Source organism: Vicugna pacos, chromosome 21, assembly GCF_048564905.1.
Source record: "Vicugna pacos chromosome 21, VicPac4, whole genome shotgun sequence".
NCBI lineage: Eukaryota > Metazoa > Chordata > Mammalia > Artiodactyla > Camelidae > Vicugna > Vicugna pacos.
Genome location: NC_133007.1, coordinates 22,056,387 through 22,075,403, shown reverse-complemented (window position 1 = coordinate 22,075,403; position 19,017 = coordinate 22,056,387). Strand labels below are relative to the sequence as shown.

At 50.6% G+C, this 19,017-nt stretch overlaps 1 protein-coding gene and 1 long non-coding RNA gene across 6 annotated transcripts in view; one reads left to right on the top strand and one right to left on the bottom strand.

Moving 5' to 3' along the window:
• The window catches only part of ATP1A2 (ATPase Na+/K+ transporting subunit alpha 2), a 25,037-nt gene extending 10,664 nt beyond the window's left edge, over positions 1-14,373 (top strand). The window contains exons 9-25 of one of the 4 annotated variants that reach the window (XR_012062767.1): positions 605-803; positions 932-1,041; positions 1,184-1,318; positions 2,052-2,241; positions 2,358-2,533; positions 5,986-6,122; positions 6,637-6,787; positions 6,881-7,049; positions 7,290-7,444; positions 7,859-7,982; positions 8,189-8,334; positions 8,539-8,669; positions 11,086-11,187; positions 11,283-11,374; positions 12,370-12,446; positions 12,886-12,906; positions 13,123-14,373. Coding sequence is in view for 3 of the 4 variants with exons in the window: in XM_072946283.1 (XP_072802384.1) it covers positions 605-803; positions 932-1,041; positions 1,184-1,318; positions 2,052-2,241; positions 2,358-2,533; positions 5,986-6,122; positions 6,637-6,787; positions 6,881-7,049; positions 7,290-7,444; positions 7,859-7,982; positions 8,189-8,334; positions 8,539-8,669; positions 11,086-11,187; positions 11,283-11,374; positions 12,370-12,398 (2,046 nt within the window). In the remaining variant the exon portion in view is untranslated. Of the gene's footprint in view, positions 1-604; positions 804-931; positions 1,042-1,183; positions 1,319-2,051; positions 2,242-2,357; positions 2,534-5,985; positions 6,123-6,636; positions 6,788-6,880; positions 7,050-7,289; positions 7,445-7,858; positions 7,983-8,188; positions 8,335-8,538; positions 8,670-11,085; positions 11,188-11,282; positions 11,375-12,369 lie in introns of all 4 variants that reach the window. The other 3 variants (XM_072946283.1, XM_072946282.1, XM_006215643.4) reach the window with 3 other exon arrangements.
• LOC140688067 (uncharacterized) lies at positions 1,920-19,017 on the bottom strand. 2 transcript variants are annotated; one of them, XR_012062768.1, is made up of 7 exons: positions 18,889-19,017; positions 13,434-13,580; positions 9,156-9,309; positions 8,575-8,776; positions 8,224-8,318; positions 6,671-6,928; positions 1,920-2,168 (listed from the first exon to the last, which is right to left on the bottom strand). It is a non-coding gene; the product is annotated as an uncharacterized lncRNA (long non-coding RNA). The 2 variants fall into 2 exon arrangements; XR_012062769.1 differs by lacking the exons at positions 1,920-2,168; positions 6,671-6,928 and adding an exon at positions 7,585-8,055.

Sequence of the window (19,017 nt, the reverse complement as noted above, 5' to 3'; positions counted from 1 at the left end):
CCTTGTACTAGTCACCTTCCCCTCCTGCAGTCTGAGGTTCATCCTGGCCAGCCCTTCCATAAAGGCTCCCTCAAAGGTCACCAGCGGCTAACTAGCAAATTCAGTGACCTTTTCTCAGTTCCCATTCTTAACTCTGCTGCTGAAATGGATACAGCTGTCCACCCTCCTCGCATTCTCTCCTTTGCCGATGACTGTGACATGTCACTACCCTGGCTCTCCTCTCGCCTGTCCCTGCAGTGTCCCGCCTCCGCCCCATCCTCAGCACTCTGCTCCTGACGCCCCAGAGTGAGCTCATCTCCTCCCCATTTCTGGTGCCTGTTCCGGGTGGATGACTCGCACGTACCTACACCCGGCTCTACTCTGGCCCTCTCTCGAGCTCTGGCCAAATGTCTTCAATTCCCTACTGGACATTTCACCTAAATATACACCCGTGAACTCAGTTCAACACATCTGAAATGGAACACATTCATGACTTACACAGAGGTCCCACTCAGTGTTCGTGGAGTAAGATCCAGGAGGAGGGACTGAGCCGTGGTCTGGGGTAAGGTCATGGACATCTCCAGGTCCAGGCTGAGTCCTTTTTATTGCCCTCTCTCTTGACCAGGTGTGTCTGACCCTGACAGCCAAGCGCATGGCTCGAAAGAACTGCCTGGTGAAGAACCTGGAGGCGGTAGAGACGCTGGGCTCCACCTCCACCATCTGCTCTGACAAGACGGGCACCCTCACTCAGAACCGCATGACTGTTGCCCACATGTGGTTTGACAACCAGATCCACGAGGCTGACACCACCGAAGATCAGTCTGGTAACTGGGCACTCTATCCAGAGGGGTGAAGGGGATAGCACAATGCTCGGGGCACTGGTGGGGCGGGTGGGGGAGATGAGGGCTCTAAAGGGGAGCCAAGTGCCTGGTTCTCCCTCCTTCCCTTCCAGGGGCCACTTTTGACAAACGATCCCCCACGTGGACGGCCCTGTCCCGGATTGCTGGTCTCTGCAACCGTGCTGTCTTCAAGGCCGGGCAGGAGAATATCTCTGTGTCTAAGGTAGGGGGCCAGGGGGTCAACACAGCCTGCCCACTTTGCTGACACCCAGCTTCCCCTCTCACACCCTGTGGTTGCCTCGGGGGCATTGGTGCCCTCCCACCTTGGTCCTTCACTGTGACACTGAATTTTCCTCTGGTGGCAGCGGGACACAGCTGGTGATGCCTCCGAGTCAGCTCTTCTCAAGTGCATTGAGCTGTCCTGTGGCTCCGTGAGAAAGATGAGGGATAGAAACCCCAAGGTGGCTGAGATCCCTTTCAACTCAACCAACAAGTACCAGGTCTCGTTGGGGTGCTGGCTCAGGGGAAGAGGGAGGGACAGAAGTGAGGGGCACACAAAGCCGAGGGGGAATCAAGAGGAGGAGTGGGAGCCTCTGAGCATCACATCCTCTCACCCCGGCCTCATCCCCTGGGGCAAGGTGGGTGACCAGATGTCTGGTCACAATGACCTCCACCCTCCAGCTCCCAAACTTTTGTTCCTTTACTACAGCCTGCCACCCTTTCAAGTCTTCTTCCCAGGGCTCCACATCCTCTGGCCCCAGTTCCCCAACTCTTCCATCCTACTCAGTTTAACCACGCATGCTTCGGAAATTTCCTTAGAGTATCCCCCAGCCTGTGGGCATCTGTTAAAGGCCAAGAATGCAGTCTCAGCTACGTCCTGTAAAAGCCACAGGGGCAAAGCACCCTGAGGCCATATGGTGACGGGTATGCTGACGACAGAGCCACCTAGCCCTTAGCAAAGTGCTTGTTTTAACTGATCTGAGTAAATATTTGTTGAGTGAATCAGTGTCCTAGGGGAAGGTGACTCTCGGGTTCTAGGACTAGGACTATGAAGTCCAAACACCCATCCATACCCCGAGGAGCTCACTATGTTGACAGAAGTTGATGGATCAGGGGTTATTTTATTAAGGGAGTTTTTCATACCAGCCACTGCTTTGTCCCAGGCCCCTGTGCTGGGCACTGGAGCTACAAAGACAAGTATGGCCCCTCTGTAACAGCCTGTGCTCTCTCCAGCTGTCCATCCATGAGCGAGAAGACAATCCCCAGAGCTACGTGCTGGTGATGAAGGGGGCCCCCGAGCGCATCCTGGACCGGTGCTCCTCCATCTTGGTGCAGGGCAAGGAGATCCCTCTGGACAAGGAGATGCAGGATGCCTTCCAGAATGCCTACCTGGAGCTGGGAGGACTTGGGGAGCGTGTGCTGGGTGAGGGGCCAGGAGCAGGGAGCAGGGCTGAGAAAGGGGTCCCTGGAATCAGGGGCTCTTGGGGGCATCCAGGCAGCCACTTTGCTGCTCTCACTCCTCCCTTCCGCCCCCTTCAGGCTTCTGTCAACTCAATCTGCCCTCTGGGAAGTTTCCTCGGGGCTTCAAATTTGACACAGATGAGCTGAACTTCCCCACGGAGAAGCTCTGCTTCGTGGGGCTCATGTCCATGATTGACCCTCCACGGGCTGCCGTGCCAGACGCTGTGGGCAAGTGCCGGAGCGCAGGCATTAAGGTACCGGCTTCACGTCGTCCCCTCCATCCTCTCCTCCCAAACACCAAAGGTCAAGGGGCCATGGAGGCCACTGCCCTGGGGAGACTCAGGCCACTGTGGCCTCCTTCCCACCGACCGAGAGGGGAAGCTATCCTCCCGCAAGGAGAGGCCGGCCCCTGCCTTGGACTCTCATCCCTTTTGCTCAGAGTGGCCAGTCCCACACCCATGCTCTCTCTCCCTGGCACAACTCATTCCATTCTGATTTCAAGCTGGTCAGGCATCCCTATTCGGAGAGCTGGTTGTCCTACCCCTCCCACCTCCTGCCCTCTCTCTCTAGCCATTTGGGATGAGATTAGTAGGCTCTTGCCTGCACCCATTCACATCCTCCCGTAACCCCGGAGACTAGCTCTGGTCCTCATCCCACCAAGCAACCCCCCGCCGCCAGGTCCTCTTATCCAACTGCAACTGCTTCTCAACGACCACTCCCTCCTGCGTGCTGCATTTGCCCTTCATTCAACAAATATTTATGGTTCACCCAGCCCTGTTCAAGGTGCTGGAGTTCAACAAACAGACAAAAATCCCTTCCATCTGTTCCAAAGATATAGCTCTTTACCACTCTCAGCCTGTCTAGTTACCAATTCTGGTGCCATAGCTTCTTCCTCCTTTTCCAACATCTCACTTGTTACCAAATCAGTTCAACTCAGCCTGTCTCCTGAGTGCCAGGGGCTGCGCCAGGCACTGGGGATACAAAGATGAATAAGACACAGCGCCTGGCTTCCGGAGCTCATGGTCCCTCGGGGGAAGCAAATGCCTTGAAATTAATCACAGAACAATTTTAACAGCCAAGGTCACTGAACACCTGCCATGGGTCATATGCTCTAATAATAAAAAGAGCCAATTGTTTAGTGAGGCTTTTATACGAATCAAGCACTCTTCTAAGCATCAATCCTACAGATCTCATTTGATTTTCACAACAACCCCATGAGTAAGCACTAGCATTTTCCCTTTTTCACAGAGAGGGAAACTGAGGGGCAAAGTAGTGTCCCCAAGGCCACAGAGCTTGTCAGCGGCAGAGCCAGGCACCTGCTATCTTAACCATCACACTAGAGGGCTTGTACATATATACGTATATATATGTGATTTCTGAAAACCACAAACCCTCTGTCTCTAAGGTAGGCATCATTTTCCCCATTTAAAAATAAAACAAGCTGAGACTCAGAGTAGCTTTCCCAAAATAAAACTGCTAGCGAGAGGGAGACCGGCTCTAGAAAGCCTGGTCGGCTTGTCTGGAAAGCCCGCGCTCGCCCTTTCACCAGGCAGCCTGTTGCCCTGCTCGGGACTATGACCGGGGCCTGGGGAAAGCACATCCCCGGGAGCTCAGAGCAGCAGGGAGCAGTTAAGTCCACCGCAGAGCCCTGAACAATGTTTTATGGAGAGCGTGATATTTGATCTGGGCCTTGAAGGGTGAAGAGGGTTCTGTAAAGCAGGGAGGGAGAGGAAAACACGTCAAGAGCAGGGAACAGCACGTACCCTCCGTGGTTAGACTGCGCGGGGTGCGTGGGGGCAGCAGTGGGAAGTGGCAGAGAAGCACCAGGCAATGAGACTGGAACGCTGGACCAGGGCCAGTTGGAAGGACTTTGCTTGAATGCCAGACTTGGGCTTTATCTGTGAGCCACAGAGAGCCACAGGTGTCACGGGGCAGAGCTGCCCCTCAGGAGGCTACCTGGATGGAAGGGGGACTGGATTTGGAGAAGAATGGAGTCAGGGGCAAGGAGTAAGGGGCTATCGCAGTAGCTCAGGCAAGATGATGGCCCAAACCAGGGCAGCAACAAAGGAAGTGGAGAGGAGTCGTGACGTTTGAGAGATGTTTTGAGAACTTGGTGACCGAACTGGATGTGGGAGGCAAGGAAGATACAGGAGACAAAGGACTGAAAGAACAGAGGGATGGTTTCCAAGGTAGGGAGTGGAGGAGCAGGCTCGGTGCGGTGGAGGGAGCAGAGATAAAGAGTTTGATTTGACCTGAAGTTGGAAGCGTCAGGGAGAGACTTCCAGGGAAAGCCTGAATACGGTTGAGAGCTCAAGAAAGAGGGCCAGGACGGGAGAGTTCAGTCTCCCTTGCACATGCAATTGAAGGCACGCTAGTATGTTTGATTCCATTGCTCAGGAAAAGAGCAGGGGTGAAGTAAGGGGAGGAGAATGACACTCCGGCCATACCCACATTAGGGGCAAGTGGAGAAAGAGGAAGCAGTGAAGCTGGGGGAGGGTGGAAAGTGAGAGCTGAGTAACTAAGTAACATTTAGCGCGTGTCCACCTCACCCTGTTTACTTCTCCTGACGACCCTGAAGGCACGACTCGCGGTCTCCACTGCGCTGAGACTCAGGGAAGGCACCTGGGGATGGTCCGTGTTTCAACTTATGTCCGCAGGTGACTCCAGAGCCATTTCCTCACTCTAGATAGCTGCCACCCTGAGGAGGGTGGGAAAGAGCACAAGAGGGATGGAGGGACCCAAGAAGGACGGAATCCATAGGCACTAGGGGAGGACAGGGCTTCAGGGAGGGGGCAGAGAACAGTGACCCCCTCAGGGGGTCAAGTGGGATGCGGACTGCAAAGATGCTTTTGTCTTTCAGTTGGGAGGCCGTGTGGCCTTTGGGGTGGAATAGACACAGTGGGGCCTGAAGGTCTTCCTTCTCAGTGTTTGTGGGATCCAGCCCACACCCCCCCTACACACACAAATGCTACCCTAAGCCAGATCTGATCTCCTTATGCTTATAATAATAGACGCTTAACCAGCCTCTCAGATGCCAACCACTCTTCCCATCCAACCCCATCCATCCTGCAAAAAGGGCAATGAACATCATCACGGTTCAGGCAGGAATCACCTTCCTCCCACGTGGTGAAGGGATGGCAGGGGCAGAGGAACAAGTGGTGGAAGGCAGGGGGAGGGAGGGAGAAGACGCCTGCCTCCCATCCCTACCCTGTCTAGTTAGAATGCCGGCAGCCCTCACGCTGGGCAGGAAGAAAACCACATCCATTCCGGCTCCCTGGGACCTGGAGCAAATCAGGTCCTTTGTTTCCTAAGCTTTTGTTTCCTCATCAGTGAAATGAAGGAGCTGTTAAGGGTCTTTCCAGCTCTGACAAGCTCATATCCCATGAAATCCAAACTCCTAAACAATCCTGGAAGCTTCTCTTCCAAGGGACCCTCATTAACTTGTTACTCTGTCAAAGAGGCTTTCTTCAGTTTAAGCAAACTATCTCTGATCTCCTGAACACAACATGTCATTGTCTCTCCTCTCACTTGTCCTCCCAAACACACACACACACACAATTCCATTACTTTGACTGGAATCGACCATCCCACCATCTAGTGGTCTAGATACTCCCCACTTTGGGAAACAAGGAACAAGAGGAGAAAACAAACAAACAAAAAAAACCCCTCATTCTGCTTTCCTTTTCTCTCTTCTCCTTCCCGCCAGGTGATCATGGTGACCGGGGACCACCCTATCACAGCCAAGGCCATTGCCAAAGGTGTGGGCATCATATCAGAGGGCAACGAGACAGTGGAGGACATCGCAGCCCGGCTCAACATTCCTGTCAGCCAGGTCAACCCCAGGTGAGGCTCTGCAGGTCCCCTACCCCCGTCAACCCAGCCTCTCCCACAGGATGCTGGAGCATCCCCTGTGGGTCTCTGGTCCCACCTCCAGGACATTCGACAGGCCTAACGTGTGGTTCTCCAGTCCTGCGGGTGTGACCAGGCTGTGCCACTGATAAGCTATGTAACCTCAGAGACGCCACTTTTCCTTCCTGAACCTCCATTTTCTCAACTACAAAATTAGGACAGTATCTATGCTGGCCGGTTGCTATAGGAACGAGATATGTATAAAGGAAGTAGCACCTGGCCTAGCAAACTGGACTGACGACCGTGCTGCTGCTTGGGGAGGACTGAGCATCACTCCCTCAAGGAGGGAAATGGGGAAGACAGGTCACTGAGCGTCAAGGGAGAGGAGGGTTGAAGCTGTGGAGGAGCCCGACTTAGTGGGCAGACCAGAGCCCTGCTGGTGTTGAGGAGAGGCAGTGGGGTGCGCTCAGGCGCCAGGGAATCAGCCGGCTCTGCCCCCGCCCTCCAGAGAAGCCAAGGCATGCGTGGTGCACGGCTCCGACCTGAAGGACATGACGTCCGAGCAGCTGGATGAGATCCTCAAGAACCACACAGAGATTGTCTTTGCCCGGACGTCTCCCCAGCAGAAGCTCATCATCGTGGAGGGCTGTCAGAGGCAGGTGAGTGCCGGGGGGCGGGGGTGGCAGGGCCAGGCCAGGGGCCAGGCATGTGCAGGGGCTGCACTCCCAGCTCTGGTGGTACCTCCTCCCCAGGGAGCCATCGTGGCGGTGACGGGTGACGGGGTGAACGACTCCCCTGCGCTGAAGAAGGCGGACATCGGCATTGCCATGGGCATCGCTGGCTCTGACGTGTCCAAGCAGGCAGCCGACATGATCCTACTGGATGACAACTTTGCCTCCATCGTCACGGGCGTGGAGGAGGGTGAGGAGGCTGCCCAGGCTGGGATGGCATCTGGGATGTCTGAAGCTGGACACCTGCTGCCCATGCCTTTCACCCCATTTGCAGAATCAACTCAGGATTTCAGGCATCCACCGCCTGCTTTAGCTTCCCTCCTCAAACACAAAATCTCCCTCTGTCGTGAAGATGGGCTGCCATGTTTCAGGGGCTAGGGGTGGGGAGGGTCCCTCTAATCTCCCTGATGCCCTCGGAACCTCCTCACAGGCCGCCTGATCTTTGACAACCTGAAGAAATCCATCGCCTACACCCTGACCAGCAACATCCCCGAGATCACCCCCTTCCTGCTCTTCATCATCGCCAACATCCCTCTGCCTCTGGGCACCGTGACCATCCTCTGCATTGACCTGGGCACTGACATGGTGAGGCCAGGGGTGGGAGGAGGGGACAGGCAGGGCAATGGTGGGGGCGTGGCGGGGAGGGAGGGGCAGCACATGGAAGGAGAGGTGCACTGTGATGGTTGCAGAGAAGACGAGCACTAGGCCTGGAAGACCATAGGGTCTTGAGTCTTTTTTGTGTTTGTTTATGTATTTATTGTTTTGTTTGGGGCTGAAGAGGTAACTAGGTTTATTTATTTATTTTATGGCGAGACTGGGGATTGAGAGCCCAGGACCTCGTGCATGCTAAGCACGCACTCTACCACTGAGATATACCCTCCCTGGGTCTTGAGTCTTAATCAATATTTGGATCGTGTCAAAGATCCTTCGCCACTGATTATCCTCTGCCCCGTCATCTCCCTGAAAACACCCTCCTCTCCCCCTCCACCCCCGGCACAGGTCCCTGCCATCTCCCTGGCCTATGAGGCAGCTGAGAGCGACATCATGAAGCGGCAGCCAAGAAACCCACAGACGGACAAGCTGGTGAACGAGAGGCTTATCAGCATGGCCTACGGCCAGATCGGTGCGGCCGCGCCCGGGGCTCAGGAGGGAACCCCGAGAGGAGTCTTCTCCTGGCTTTTGGAGGGATGACTCCCCTGCGAAATTCCAGAACGGGGGCCAACTCCCTGAGGGTCAGGGATGTCCCTCTCTGGCCCATAGAGGCTGGCCCCACCCTGCTGCCATCTCTGACCCAGGCCCTATCCTCTGCCCTTTGCCCACCACCCACAGGGATGATCCAGGCGCTGGGTGGCTTCTTCACCTACTTCGTGATCCTGGCAGAGAACGGTTTCCTGCCTTCACGGCTGCTGGGAATCCGCCTCGACTGGGACGACCGGTCCATGAACGACCTGGAGGACAGCTACGGACAGGAGTGGGTGAGTAGGGCCGCATAAGCACGGAGGTTCGGGTGGGAGAGGGTGAGGCTGAACAACTGGCAGGAGTGGTCAGTCAGGGCCAATGGGATTGGGGGCTGAGGGTGAATTGGGTGCCCAGGGTTTAGCATCTGCCTGGACCACACTGCACCCCGGTCCTCCCCCTTCCTCTCACACTCTCGCCTCTCTCTGCTCACCCTCCCCCAGACCTATGAGCAGCGGAAGGTGGTGGAGTTCACGTGCCACACGGCCTTCTTCGCCAGCATCGTGGTCGTGCAGTGGGCGGACCTCATCATCTGCAAGACCCGCCGCAACTCCGTCTTCCAGCAGGGCATGAAGTGAGCACCCGCCCAGCATGCTCGCCCGCCTACGCAGGCCCCCCAGGCCCCCGGGGCCGTGTCTGCTGGGGACTCGGATTGTAGTTGCCCAGCTGTGTGGTCATAGCCTTGTGGGAAGTAGATGAGAGAGGAGGAAGGAGGGCTGTGACCATTTCTGATGAGTTTTAATTTTGCTCCTGTACCCACCTCCGCCCTTGGCCCAGCCCTAAATACAGGGTCTCCTGTGCTCCCTCCACTTGGCAAGCAGCTCCAGTTTATAGCACTTGCCCCGTGGTGTTATCCTTGTGGGAGCTGTGAGCTGCTCAGGTCAAGTTCAGTGCCTTCTTATAGCGTGAGTTACAGGTGCCAGTCACTGTGCTGAGTGGTTCCCAGACATCATCTAACCTCATAATAGCTCTGTGGGGTAGGTATTATTTTCATTTTATGGATGAGACCCCCAAAAGGTTAAATGGCATGCCGGGGGTCAGCCAGCTGGGAATGGCTCACCCAGCTCTGTCTTGCCCAAGCTCGCGGCTCCTACACGGGGTGGCTGGCCTGTCACACAGCCTGGCACCTGCGAGGTGCTCGGGGATCGCTCTGTGACTCCAGCCTGGACGGCGGTGAGTGCTGAGGGTGTCACTCTTGTCCTCTTGATGTGCTTCTGCAGGAAACAACAGGCACAATTCCCCACGTGAGTTTGGCCATAATTTCTTAGTTCCAGGGGAAAAAAAGATGCCTAAACTCTGGTGAAGTTAATCACATTTAAGATCCTAGGAAGAGGGAAGGGAAACCTCTGTCAGATAAGTCGAGGTAACACGAAGGAAGGAGATTCTGACAAGCTGAAAACACCACTGGGGAAAAGGCAGTGAGAAGAGAACTTGGAGCGGAGGGTCCAAGACGTCGGTGCAGAGCGGGGCTGGCTTACCATGCAGGACGTGGGTGACACAGCAGGGTGGGGGCTACATCTGACAGACAAATGGAAAAGAAACCAAACAGGGGACAGGGAAGGAGCGCTAATACCAACAAGCAACCTGTCCCCAGGCAGCGTTACGCCCTCCCTGGGGTCTCTGGACCCACAGGGGTTCTCAGGGATGCTATTTGCATTATTCAAATAGCTTTGTGGGAATCAAGCGCTTCCTCTAAGAAGGCTCCCAGGCAGAAGCCTAAGTGTGAAGTATAATTATCCCAAGCTAATGCACGATTCTGTATAGAAGCCACAATATTTCTAATTAATTTTAAATGGGGAAATATATTCACTACTTATTAACAAATGCCTCTAGAGAGACAAAAATCACTTACAATGTGGCCTTTATAGAAACAAAAAGAGAGGGGTCCTTAGTGAGTGAAAAGTTTGGGAACCACTGACTTAAGTCATGAAGAGGTGCCGTGCATAAGGTTATAAAGTACAACTGAGCACTTCCCAAGTTTGAGAGCTTTCCGCACTTTCTCGCTCATAATCTTCCCGCAACCCTAGGATATAAAGGTACTGTCTTCCCCAGAGAAGGAGCATGAAGCTCAGAGAAGTTATGAAACATAGCCTACAAGGGGGGTAGGTATAGCTCAGTGGTAGAGTATGTGCTCAGCATGCACGAGGTCCTGGGTTCAATCCCCAGTACCTCCATTTAAATAAATAAATATAAAAATAAATAAATTAATTAATTAACCAAATTACCTCCCTCCCCAAAAATAAGACACAAATTTTTAAAAATTAATTACAAAATTTAAAAAAAAAGAAACATTATTTACAACCAAAAACTGATAAGTGGCTGAGCTGGAACTAGACCCCGCCTGTCTGACTCCAGACACTGTCCTCAAAGCCTTATTCTGTCCTGCTCTTCAGTTCTGATATAGCAACAACATAGTGATATCTTCAGCATTTCTTACCCAGTGAGATTTCCCTTTCTGAGTGCACTACAAACATCCCCTTCTTTACTGAATATCTCTGACCAACACCTAGCAGGGGTGTAGGAGACACCGATAAGGGATAAGACATACATGGGCCCAGATGAAGGAGCTTCCAGTGTCTTGTTGGGGAGACAACCGTTTCACAGACCACGAGCCTGGGGCAATAACTAGATGCTAAGCTGCGTGAGGGCAGGCCCCAGGTCTCCAGAAGGAAGCCTGCGTTGACCACAGCATCTTCTGCACAGACGGTATCACCCAACACACAGGAAATATTTATTTAATGGACGCATGTATGTGTTATAGGCCACAATCAGAGGTAAAATCAGGAAGCAGAAAAATTAGACCACCTTTCTTCGGTTACATCTGGCATAAGAAGAGGGTGTTTGGAGAAGGCACCGGAAGACATCATTTATAGTAGCCCTTCCGGGGTTCCGCCCCGACTCGTTCCCTTCCAGCACCAGGGCACCCTGGACCCCTGCCCCTCCTTGCCCTCCCTTCAAACGCTCCGACCCTCCTTTCTTTGCCTCTCCAGGAACAAGATTCTGATTTTTGGGCTCCTGGAGGAGACAGCGCTGGCCGCCTTTCTGTCTTACTGCCCAGGCATGGGCGTGGCCCTCCGCATGTACCCGCTCAAGTGAGTGTCTCTTTAGTCGCTCCCCTTCGAGGATCCCCGTTCTGGTCCCTTCGAGGCAACCTCTGATGCTCCTGACACTCTCCTGCTTCTTCCAGGGTCACTTGGTGGTTCTGTGCCTTCCCCTACAGTCTCCTCATCTTCATCTACGATGAGGTCCGCAAGCTGATCCTGCGGCGATACCCCGGAGGTAGGCACCTCCGCGCCTCGCCCCGGCCCCCAGCACAGCGCAGCGCCGCGCGCCGAGGGCTGCCCCTCTGGCGCTCCAGGCCCAGACGCCTTTCCTGCTGCGGATCCTGCTCCCTTTTCCTCAGCGCCCTCAGATCCCGGGTCCCTGTCCTGGGAGCCCTGACTCTGCTGAACTTCCTCCCCGCCTCTTCCTCTCAGATCCTGGGGTCACCTCACACACAGTTGGTCCCTGAGGCCGTCCGCCTTCCACCCGGAATCACAGAACATCAGAATGAGAAGGGCCCTTGAGGCCCCCTAGTCTCACCTCCACATTTTACAGATAAAGAGAGGGGCAGAGGTGGCTTTATCTGTTCAGGGTCCTAACGCCAGGAGCAGCAGGACTGGCACTAGAACCCAGGCCTCCGACTCCCAGTCACCAATCAAGTATTTTTGTTTTTCCCAACAAGCGTTTTGATCACTTACTGGAGGTCAACAGCGGATAGCCTGCAAGCCAAATACGGTTCATGGATAGTGTTTGGTTTGGCTTCCCTGTGTTGTGCGGGTGGTTTTTTTTGTTTTTGTTTTTTGGGGTTTTTTTTTTGTTTTTTCTTTTTTTTCAATTGGCCTAACATCTAAAACTTAAGGGCTTTCACATCAAATCCAAATTTCTGACTTCTCCTGAAAAATCACAGGGACTGTGAACCCCGGATCCTATTTCTGCCCAGCAACAGTGGACGGCTGCCCCTTTAGGAATTCATGTGTTACCTGAACAGCCCCTGCAGGTGTCTGTATCTTCACCCCCAACCCACTCTGTGCCCCACCCTTCCCTGGGCTAAATGCCAGTCTCTCCTTTCTGCTCCTCTGTGGTCTTGATTACTGCCCACTGAAGTTCCTCTCCCTGCGCCTGTCACCTTCCACGGCTGCTTTCCTCAGCCCCTTCCACCGAGGCCCTGGGAGATTTACCTCTTGTTCCTTTTAAGCTCACACTGCAACTCCCACCCCTCATCTCTTTAACAGGCTGGGTGGAGAAGGAGACATACTACTGAACCCACTGGAAGAAGAACCAGGCACGGGGAAGACGGGGCGCCCTGGAGGTGTTGCAGGGATGGCGCTGGGGAGGGGTGGGAAACACAGGGGTGGTATCTGGAGGGGAGATTTAGGGAGACAGAACGAGGCGGCTCAGCAGGCTGAGTTGGGAGGAGAGGGTAACTCAGCCTGGGGTAATTGCCCCAGAAGCCTGACTATGAGCCATCAGCTTAGATGCTTCATGTCAGGGTCCCCTCCCCAGCCCCACTCCACTCCATTCCATCTATCTTATCTGAGGAATTGAGGGTTACCCCAGCCCTCCCCGGGCCCTGTCCCTTCACCCCCATTTCCCACTAGAACAGATCAAAGACAGGAATCCGTCTAAACCAGGAAGAAGGAGACTGCCTCAGATTACCGATGTCCTGTTCCCTCTCCAGCCTCACCCTATTTCCCCCTTTCACCCCTTGTTTGCTTCCTGCCCAACTCTTCCCTCTGCTTCCCCCTCAGACCTGGAAATGGTTCCTCCCGGTGAGTGCTGGGGCCTGAGGCCAGAAAGGGAAGCTCACTGGAGAAGCCGGCCTGTCTCCCAATCAAGGCTGGTTAGGAGCCGCTAGAGGAGAGTGGGGTGGACAGGTGGGAGGGTAGGGTACGGCAGAGGAGGGAGACAGAAAAGGAGAGAGACTGTCAATGACAGGACATCTGACATAGATGTCTGGACTCGAGCTCTGTGTCCTGCCCTTTTAGAGCACCCTGCCAGCAGACCAAATTCAAATGCCATCAGAGGAGCAGCAGAGGCAGGACCAGGAGGCAACCCAGGGAGCTTCACTGAGATTCCACAGCCATGTGCCCACGGCATCCCCCACTGACCCTTGGTTTGTTGTCTCTTGGTCCCTGAGGCCCAGGTGTCACAGATGCCCTAGCTCTCTACATCACACGCTCTTGGTAACACCCCGCCCTTTAGAATACTGAGTCCTCAAGTTCCATATTGTTCCAAGAGGAAGAACTGCCAGCTCACTCCCTGCCCCTCCCCCGGCTTCATGCCCATCCGGACGAACCTGCGTCACTCCCAGGCACTGCCAAGCCAGCCCTGGAAAAGGAAGTCCCTGGCCATCAGCTGGAATTGGGGTGGAGATGTTCCCAGAAACTGCCTGTCTTCCAGGGTCATGCAGAATCAGCTTAGGTCATGGACGTGTTTAGAACCTCTAGACAACAAGAGGGAACACGTTAGGAGACCTGCCTTAGACCTGTCAGATGGCTGGGTTGTTCGTCCCAGGAAAATGCCTTTCACACTTATGATCATTGTGCCGATTTTCCCCAAGACAGGGAGTTGGCTTCAGGTTCTTAGAAGAAGCTACCTTTCCCTCCGTAGCCCCCTCCCCACCTGCGCTTGGCTCTGTAGGCAGCTCCGTCCATTCTCTAAGCCTGGCTTAGAAGGCATTGGGAATGTCCCGTAGAGAGACACCTGGATGAACCAAGCAAGTGAAAGAGACACCCAAGGAACATGGGAGACCTAAGGCAGAAAGGAAGGAAGCATAAAAGACAAACATCAGGCCCATAAACAACTTCCCGAAGGCTGTTACTTCATTACACTGGAATTTTACTTTATCAGAAGTATCTTGAAATAATGAGTCATTGCCTTGGGCTTGGAAAACTAACTGGGAAACCATGTTAATTTGGGCCTGGTTAATTTGGTATTCGTTGACCCGGACAAAAGTTTATCTTTGCACAATCAATAAAAATGGCATTTGTTTAGTAAATTAAGAGCATCAGCAATATTGCTAGGGGTGGCATATTTAGTCTCCTAAAATGATGCTTTTCAGGCACTTCAGGAATATCCATTTAGAAATAGTGAATGCATGGGCTAATTACCATCAGTTCTTATGTATTTGTTAGAGAAACACCTGCAAGACTTTTACTCAGTGACCTTTTGTAAGACATTAGTTTGAGGTACTACGTATGTACTTGAAAATAATAAAGTTGCATTTCTTTATGAAAGACGAAATCCCTTCCATGATTCAGATTTCTATACTTAATACTTGCCTCCCTCCCAAATCATGGTATTGAAATGTGTGTGGTGGAGGAAGCAGGAAAGAGAGGGCAAAGGGGGGTGGAGGGTGGGAAGGGATAGACTGGGATTTCAAAATTGTAGAGTAGAGAAACAAGATTATACTGTATAGCACAGGGAAATATACACAAAATGTTATGATAACTCACGGAGGAAAAAATGTGACAATGAGTGTGTATATGTCCATGAATGACTGAAAAATTGTGGTGAACACTGGAATTTGACACAACATTGTAAAATGATTATGAATCAATAAAAAATGTTAAAATAAAATAAAATAGAATAAAAAAAAAAAGAAAGAGAGGGCAAGAGATAAGGACAGGAGGGAAACATCTGGGAGCAGATGATGTCAGCAGAGTGAGCTGGAGGGGAAGAACTTAGGTTGCAAAATAACCTAGAAGAAAATATAGTAGAACCATAAAGGAACCAAGAACCGTAGAGGTTTGTCTAGGACATGGACGAGCCCATGAATCTATGGGTCTGAACCCTTAGGGCCACTTCTGCTTTTTCTGTGCCAGACCAAAATCTGGCCATTCTCAAGATGAGCAGGTGGGAGAAGATTGGTGGGCTGAGGGGCCCCGATAGTCAACACCAATCAACAGTCTGTACTATTGCGGGTGCTGTCTTTGGAGTAGTGGGGAAGGTGGAGGGAGAAGATGCAATCCTTGAAATTCACCTAAGTAGCAGACAGAGACAGCCTTTATGGACAGGGTGTGATGGGCTCCAGGGAGGGACGCTTCTGTGCTGGGGACGGAGGGTGTGGGTGGGTGGGTGGTGGGCATTCCTTTAGGGGCCCCTAATAACGGCAGAGAAGCAGACATCGACTCTTACAGCCCTGGGCCAGGATCTTGGAATGCCAGTCAGAAGTCAGTTCTTGGTGGGGGAGGGCATAGCTCAGTGGTAAAGTGCATGCTTAGCATGCACAAGGTCCTGGGTTCAATCCCAGTACTTTCATTAAAATAAATAGGTACATAAATAAAAAACCTAATTACCTCCCCTTCCAAACAGTAAAAATAAACTAAAAAAAAATTTTAAGTCAGTTCTTGGCCCCTTTATTACAAGTCTAGCAGCGATGGGAGTGGTGGCTGGAATAGGGGTTGAAGGAGAGTTAACCGCTGCTCACTTGGTGCCATGACCTGCATCAAAGCTTTGTCTGTATAGTCTCCTTAATCCCACCTCAAGGCCTTGATTCTCGGTGGTCCCTCTGCCAGGAACACTTCTCCCTAGTTATTCACATGCCTGGCTTCCTCACTTCATACAGATGTCTCCTTAAGCATTTCCTCCTCCCAAAGGCTCACAGAGACCACACCAAATAAAACAGCACTTCTGGCAGCTCTTTCCCCATTCTCTGTGTTTTTATTCATAAACACTAACTACCTCAAATATGGATAGATAGGTAGATATAAGTAATATATAAAATATATACATAGGATTCAGAGATATATATGTATATATAGAGAGAAAAAGAGTTGTTTGTTTATATTCTTTTCTGTTTGCCCGACTTCTTCTCCAGAATAAGTTCCACATACACGGGAATTTTTTTCTTCACCACCTTTATTTAACACCTGAAACAATGCCTGCCACGTATTAGGTGATTAATAAACATTAGTTGGACGTCTGAAATAATCCTCTTAATCCAGTAAAATGGAAACTATTGTTATCTTTCATTTACAGATGAGAAGACCACGGATTGGAAAGGCTAAATTGTGTGTTTGGCATCAAAGATTTACCATCAGAATCAGGATTCAAGGGGAGATCAATCTGGCTTCGGGGCCAGCCCTCTCCATCACCTTGCCATACTCTGCAGGCAGGGTGAGGAGATGGGGTGGGGGGAGCCTGATTAGGGCAATGGTTTAGCGACCTGGGGAGGCTGCTAAGGGAGCCAGGAATTTGTGGACAATGAACATCTGAGCAGTAGGGTCTGGGCGGACCCAAGTGATTAGAACCAGAGAAAGGGTAAGGACATGATCTTATAGATGCGATGAGGGGTTAAGATTCAACCACCTGCCAGAAGATCTTAGTGAAAAGGTGAGAGAAGCTCACTGTGTACTATAGTGTTAGGAGCTAAGCCAACCTCTGACCCCTGGCAGACGTGCTTTCCATGCCATTTCCTTTTTATCCACAGAATAGGAAATGTAATGATTCATTAGAGACACATAACAAGCAGAATACTCCTAATGCTAAGAATGCAGCACAAAAAAGGAAAGCATGATTAGATCAACATTCAAGGAAGACATTTAAAATGAGTCTTTCAAAGACATCCTCAGCTCCAGCGAGTTCAGTGGAGAATGTTTTCCAAATACCTTGAAGAACATTGTTATATTATTTCAACTGGACTAGAACATAGAAAAGAATTTCGTGTTGCCCAGCCTATTTTATGAGACAGATACAGTTGTGATAGAACTTAATAAAACAAACAATGACAAATATATATGTGTGTACAGCAACTTGACTATCACCAAATAGTGGGATGCAAGGACAGTATATTATATGGAAAACTAATCACTAACATTTACGAGAAAAATGACTAAATAATTTCAGAAGATGTTAAGAAAGTTATCAGGAAAATTTAACATCTATTCTTGATTAAAATGTTGGACGGAAAAGCTTACAGGAAAGTGTAATCATGTTCAGAGAAGAGAGGAAGGGATGGACGAGTCTAGGAAACGGTAACAACAGCAACTATAACAAAAGCAATAGCAACAACATTTGAAATCCTGCAGAAGGGGTTTGCATTTAAATCGTCTGAGGAGTTGGGGAGGGTATAGCTCAGTGGTAGCGTGTGTGCTTGGCATGCATGAGGTCCCAGGTTCAATCCCCAGTACCTCCATTAAAAAGAAATTAATAAATAAGCCTAATTACCTCCCCTTCCAAAAAATAAACAAAGAAATTATTAAATAAATAAATGGTCTGAATAAAGAGACAAGCTGGAAGAAATAAAAACATTTTTGGGGGCTGAATGATGTGATTAAATAGCTGAAAAATCCAAAGAAGTCAACCAAAACAAAGGAACAGCAGCAGCAACAACAAAATCCTAGCAGCAATGAGCTCAAAGTTACAAGGCACAGGATACCGATTTTTTAAAAAATCAAATGTATCCCTAAATATTAGTGAGATGGAAAAGACAAAGAGCGTCTATATACAACAGAATCCAAACGAATTACATTCAAGAGTTAGCATGTGAGGCATATGGTACTTATTAAAGAAAATTTAGAAGCACATGAGAGTAATAAAGTAAAATATGAAGATATGGAGAGCTAAACTTGACTGCTGTTTGGGAAGACAGAATGCAGTAAAGATAAAAATAAATTACTCTGAAGAGCCAATCCAATATCAATGAAAATCCTTACTGTATTTTTATAAAACATGACATTTTGGTTGTGACATTCACCTGCAGGAGTGATCAGGCAGGAATATCAGAATTTTTTTATAAGTAATTATGAAGCAAATGAGTAAGCAGCTGCGATGCTAGCATATTTACTCTGTCAGATTTTGGAACATAGCAGACCAAAGTGATGGGTATCAGAACCTTACAACATTAAGCTAAAACCTGAAGATTCATAGTTCAACTTATTTTGAAGAACTATTTGTGGACCAACCGCTTTGTGCTATTCCTGGGGCTGGGTATACAGCCATGAATAGGCCAGGAAAGGTCTCACCGTCATGGAGAAACAGACAACTTAACGAGTCAACAGATGAATGGGCAGGATAATTCAGAGGGAAAAAGGGCAGTGAAGACCACAGTGATGGACAGAGGTCTGCGTGTGAGAGGCTATTTTGGGTTTGGCAGTTACAGAAGGCCCTTCTGAAGAGGTAGACTTCTGAGCTAAGGTCTGTGAAACAGAATGGGGTTTCCAAAAATAATTTCAATGGATTGTATGTCAATAAAATTGCCTTGAGGGACTTCCTGTGTGCAAGGCAGGGCTGAATGCTGTTGTCACATAGATGATGCATAGATGAACTTGGCAATTTTAACTTTAACCTTGCTCTTAGGGATTTTATGATTTACATTAAACACAAAGACTGGGAGAAAATATTTGTGATGTATACGATAGGGAGTTGGAGCCCCTTGGACCGCATCAATAAGGAAAAGAAAACAATGGAAAACTGGGTAAATGATAAGAACAACAATTCACAAAAAGGAAAATGAAGCCCAGAAAGCCAATAAATATAAGGGAAAAAATGCTACCTAGACAATAGAGAAATGCAAATTAAAACTGTAAGATACCAAATTTCACCAATTATAATGATAAAAATGAAAACGATGATGGTCGTCCAGTGTAATCAAAATTGTGATTCAAAAGTCCAAGATCTGACTTGTTCTGCCACTTGATCTCCAACGACCAAAAGCGCAAAGTCCGTGTTGGTGGGAAGTGCGCCCCAGCAGAAGCCCACTGGCACACAGAGGGCCCGCTTTGTTTTTTTGAGTCAGCCATCCAGGGTACCTCTGAGTCTCGGAAGTCAAGTCAGTGGACCAGGCTGGGGCTCTGTCCGGGTCTTGCCTCAGACTGCAGTTCTCTCTGTGGCAGAACCTGCTCCAGTCGTCCTCAAACCCAGAGATGGAGGCTTCTGGA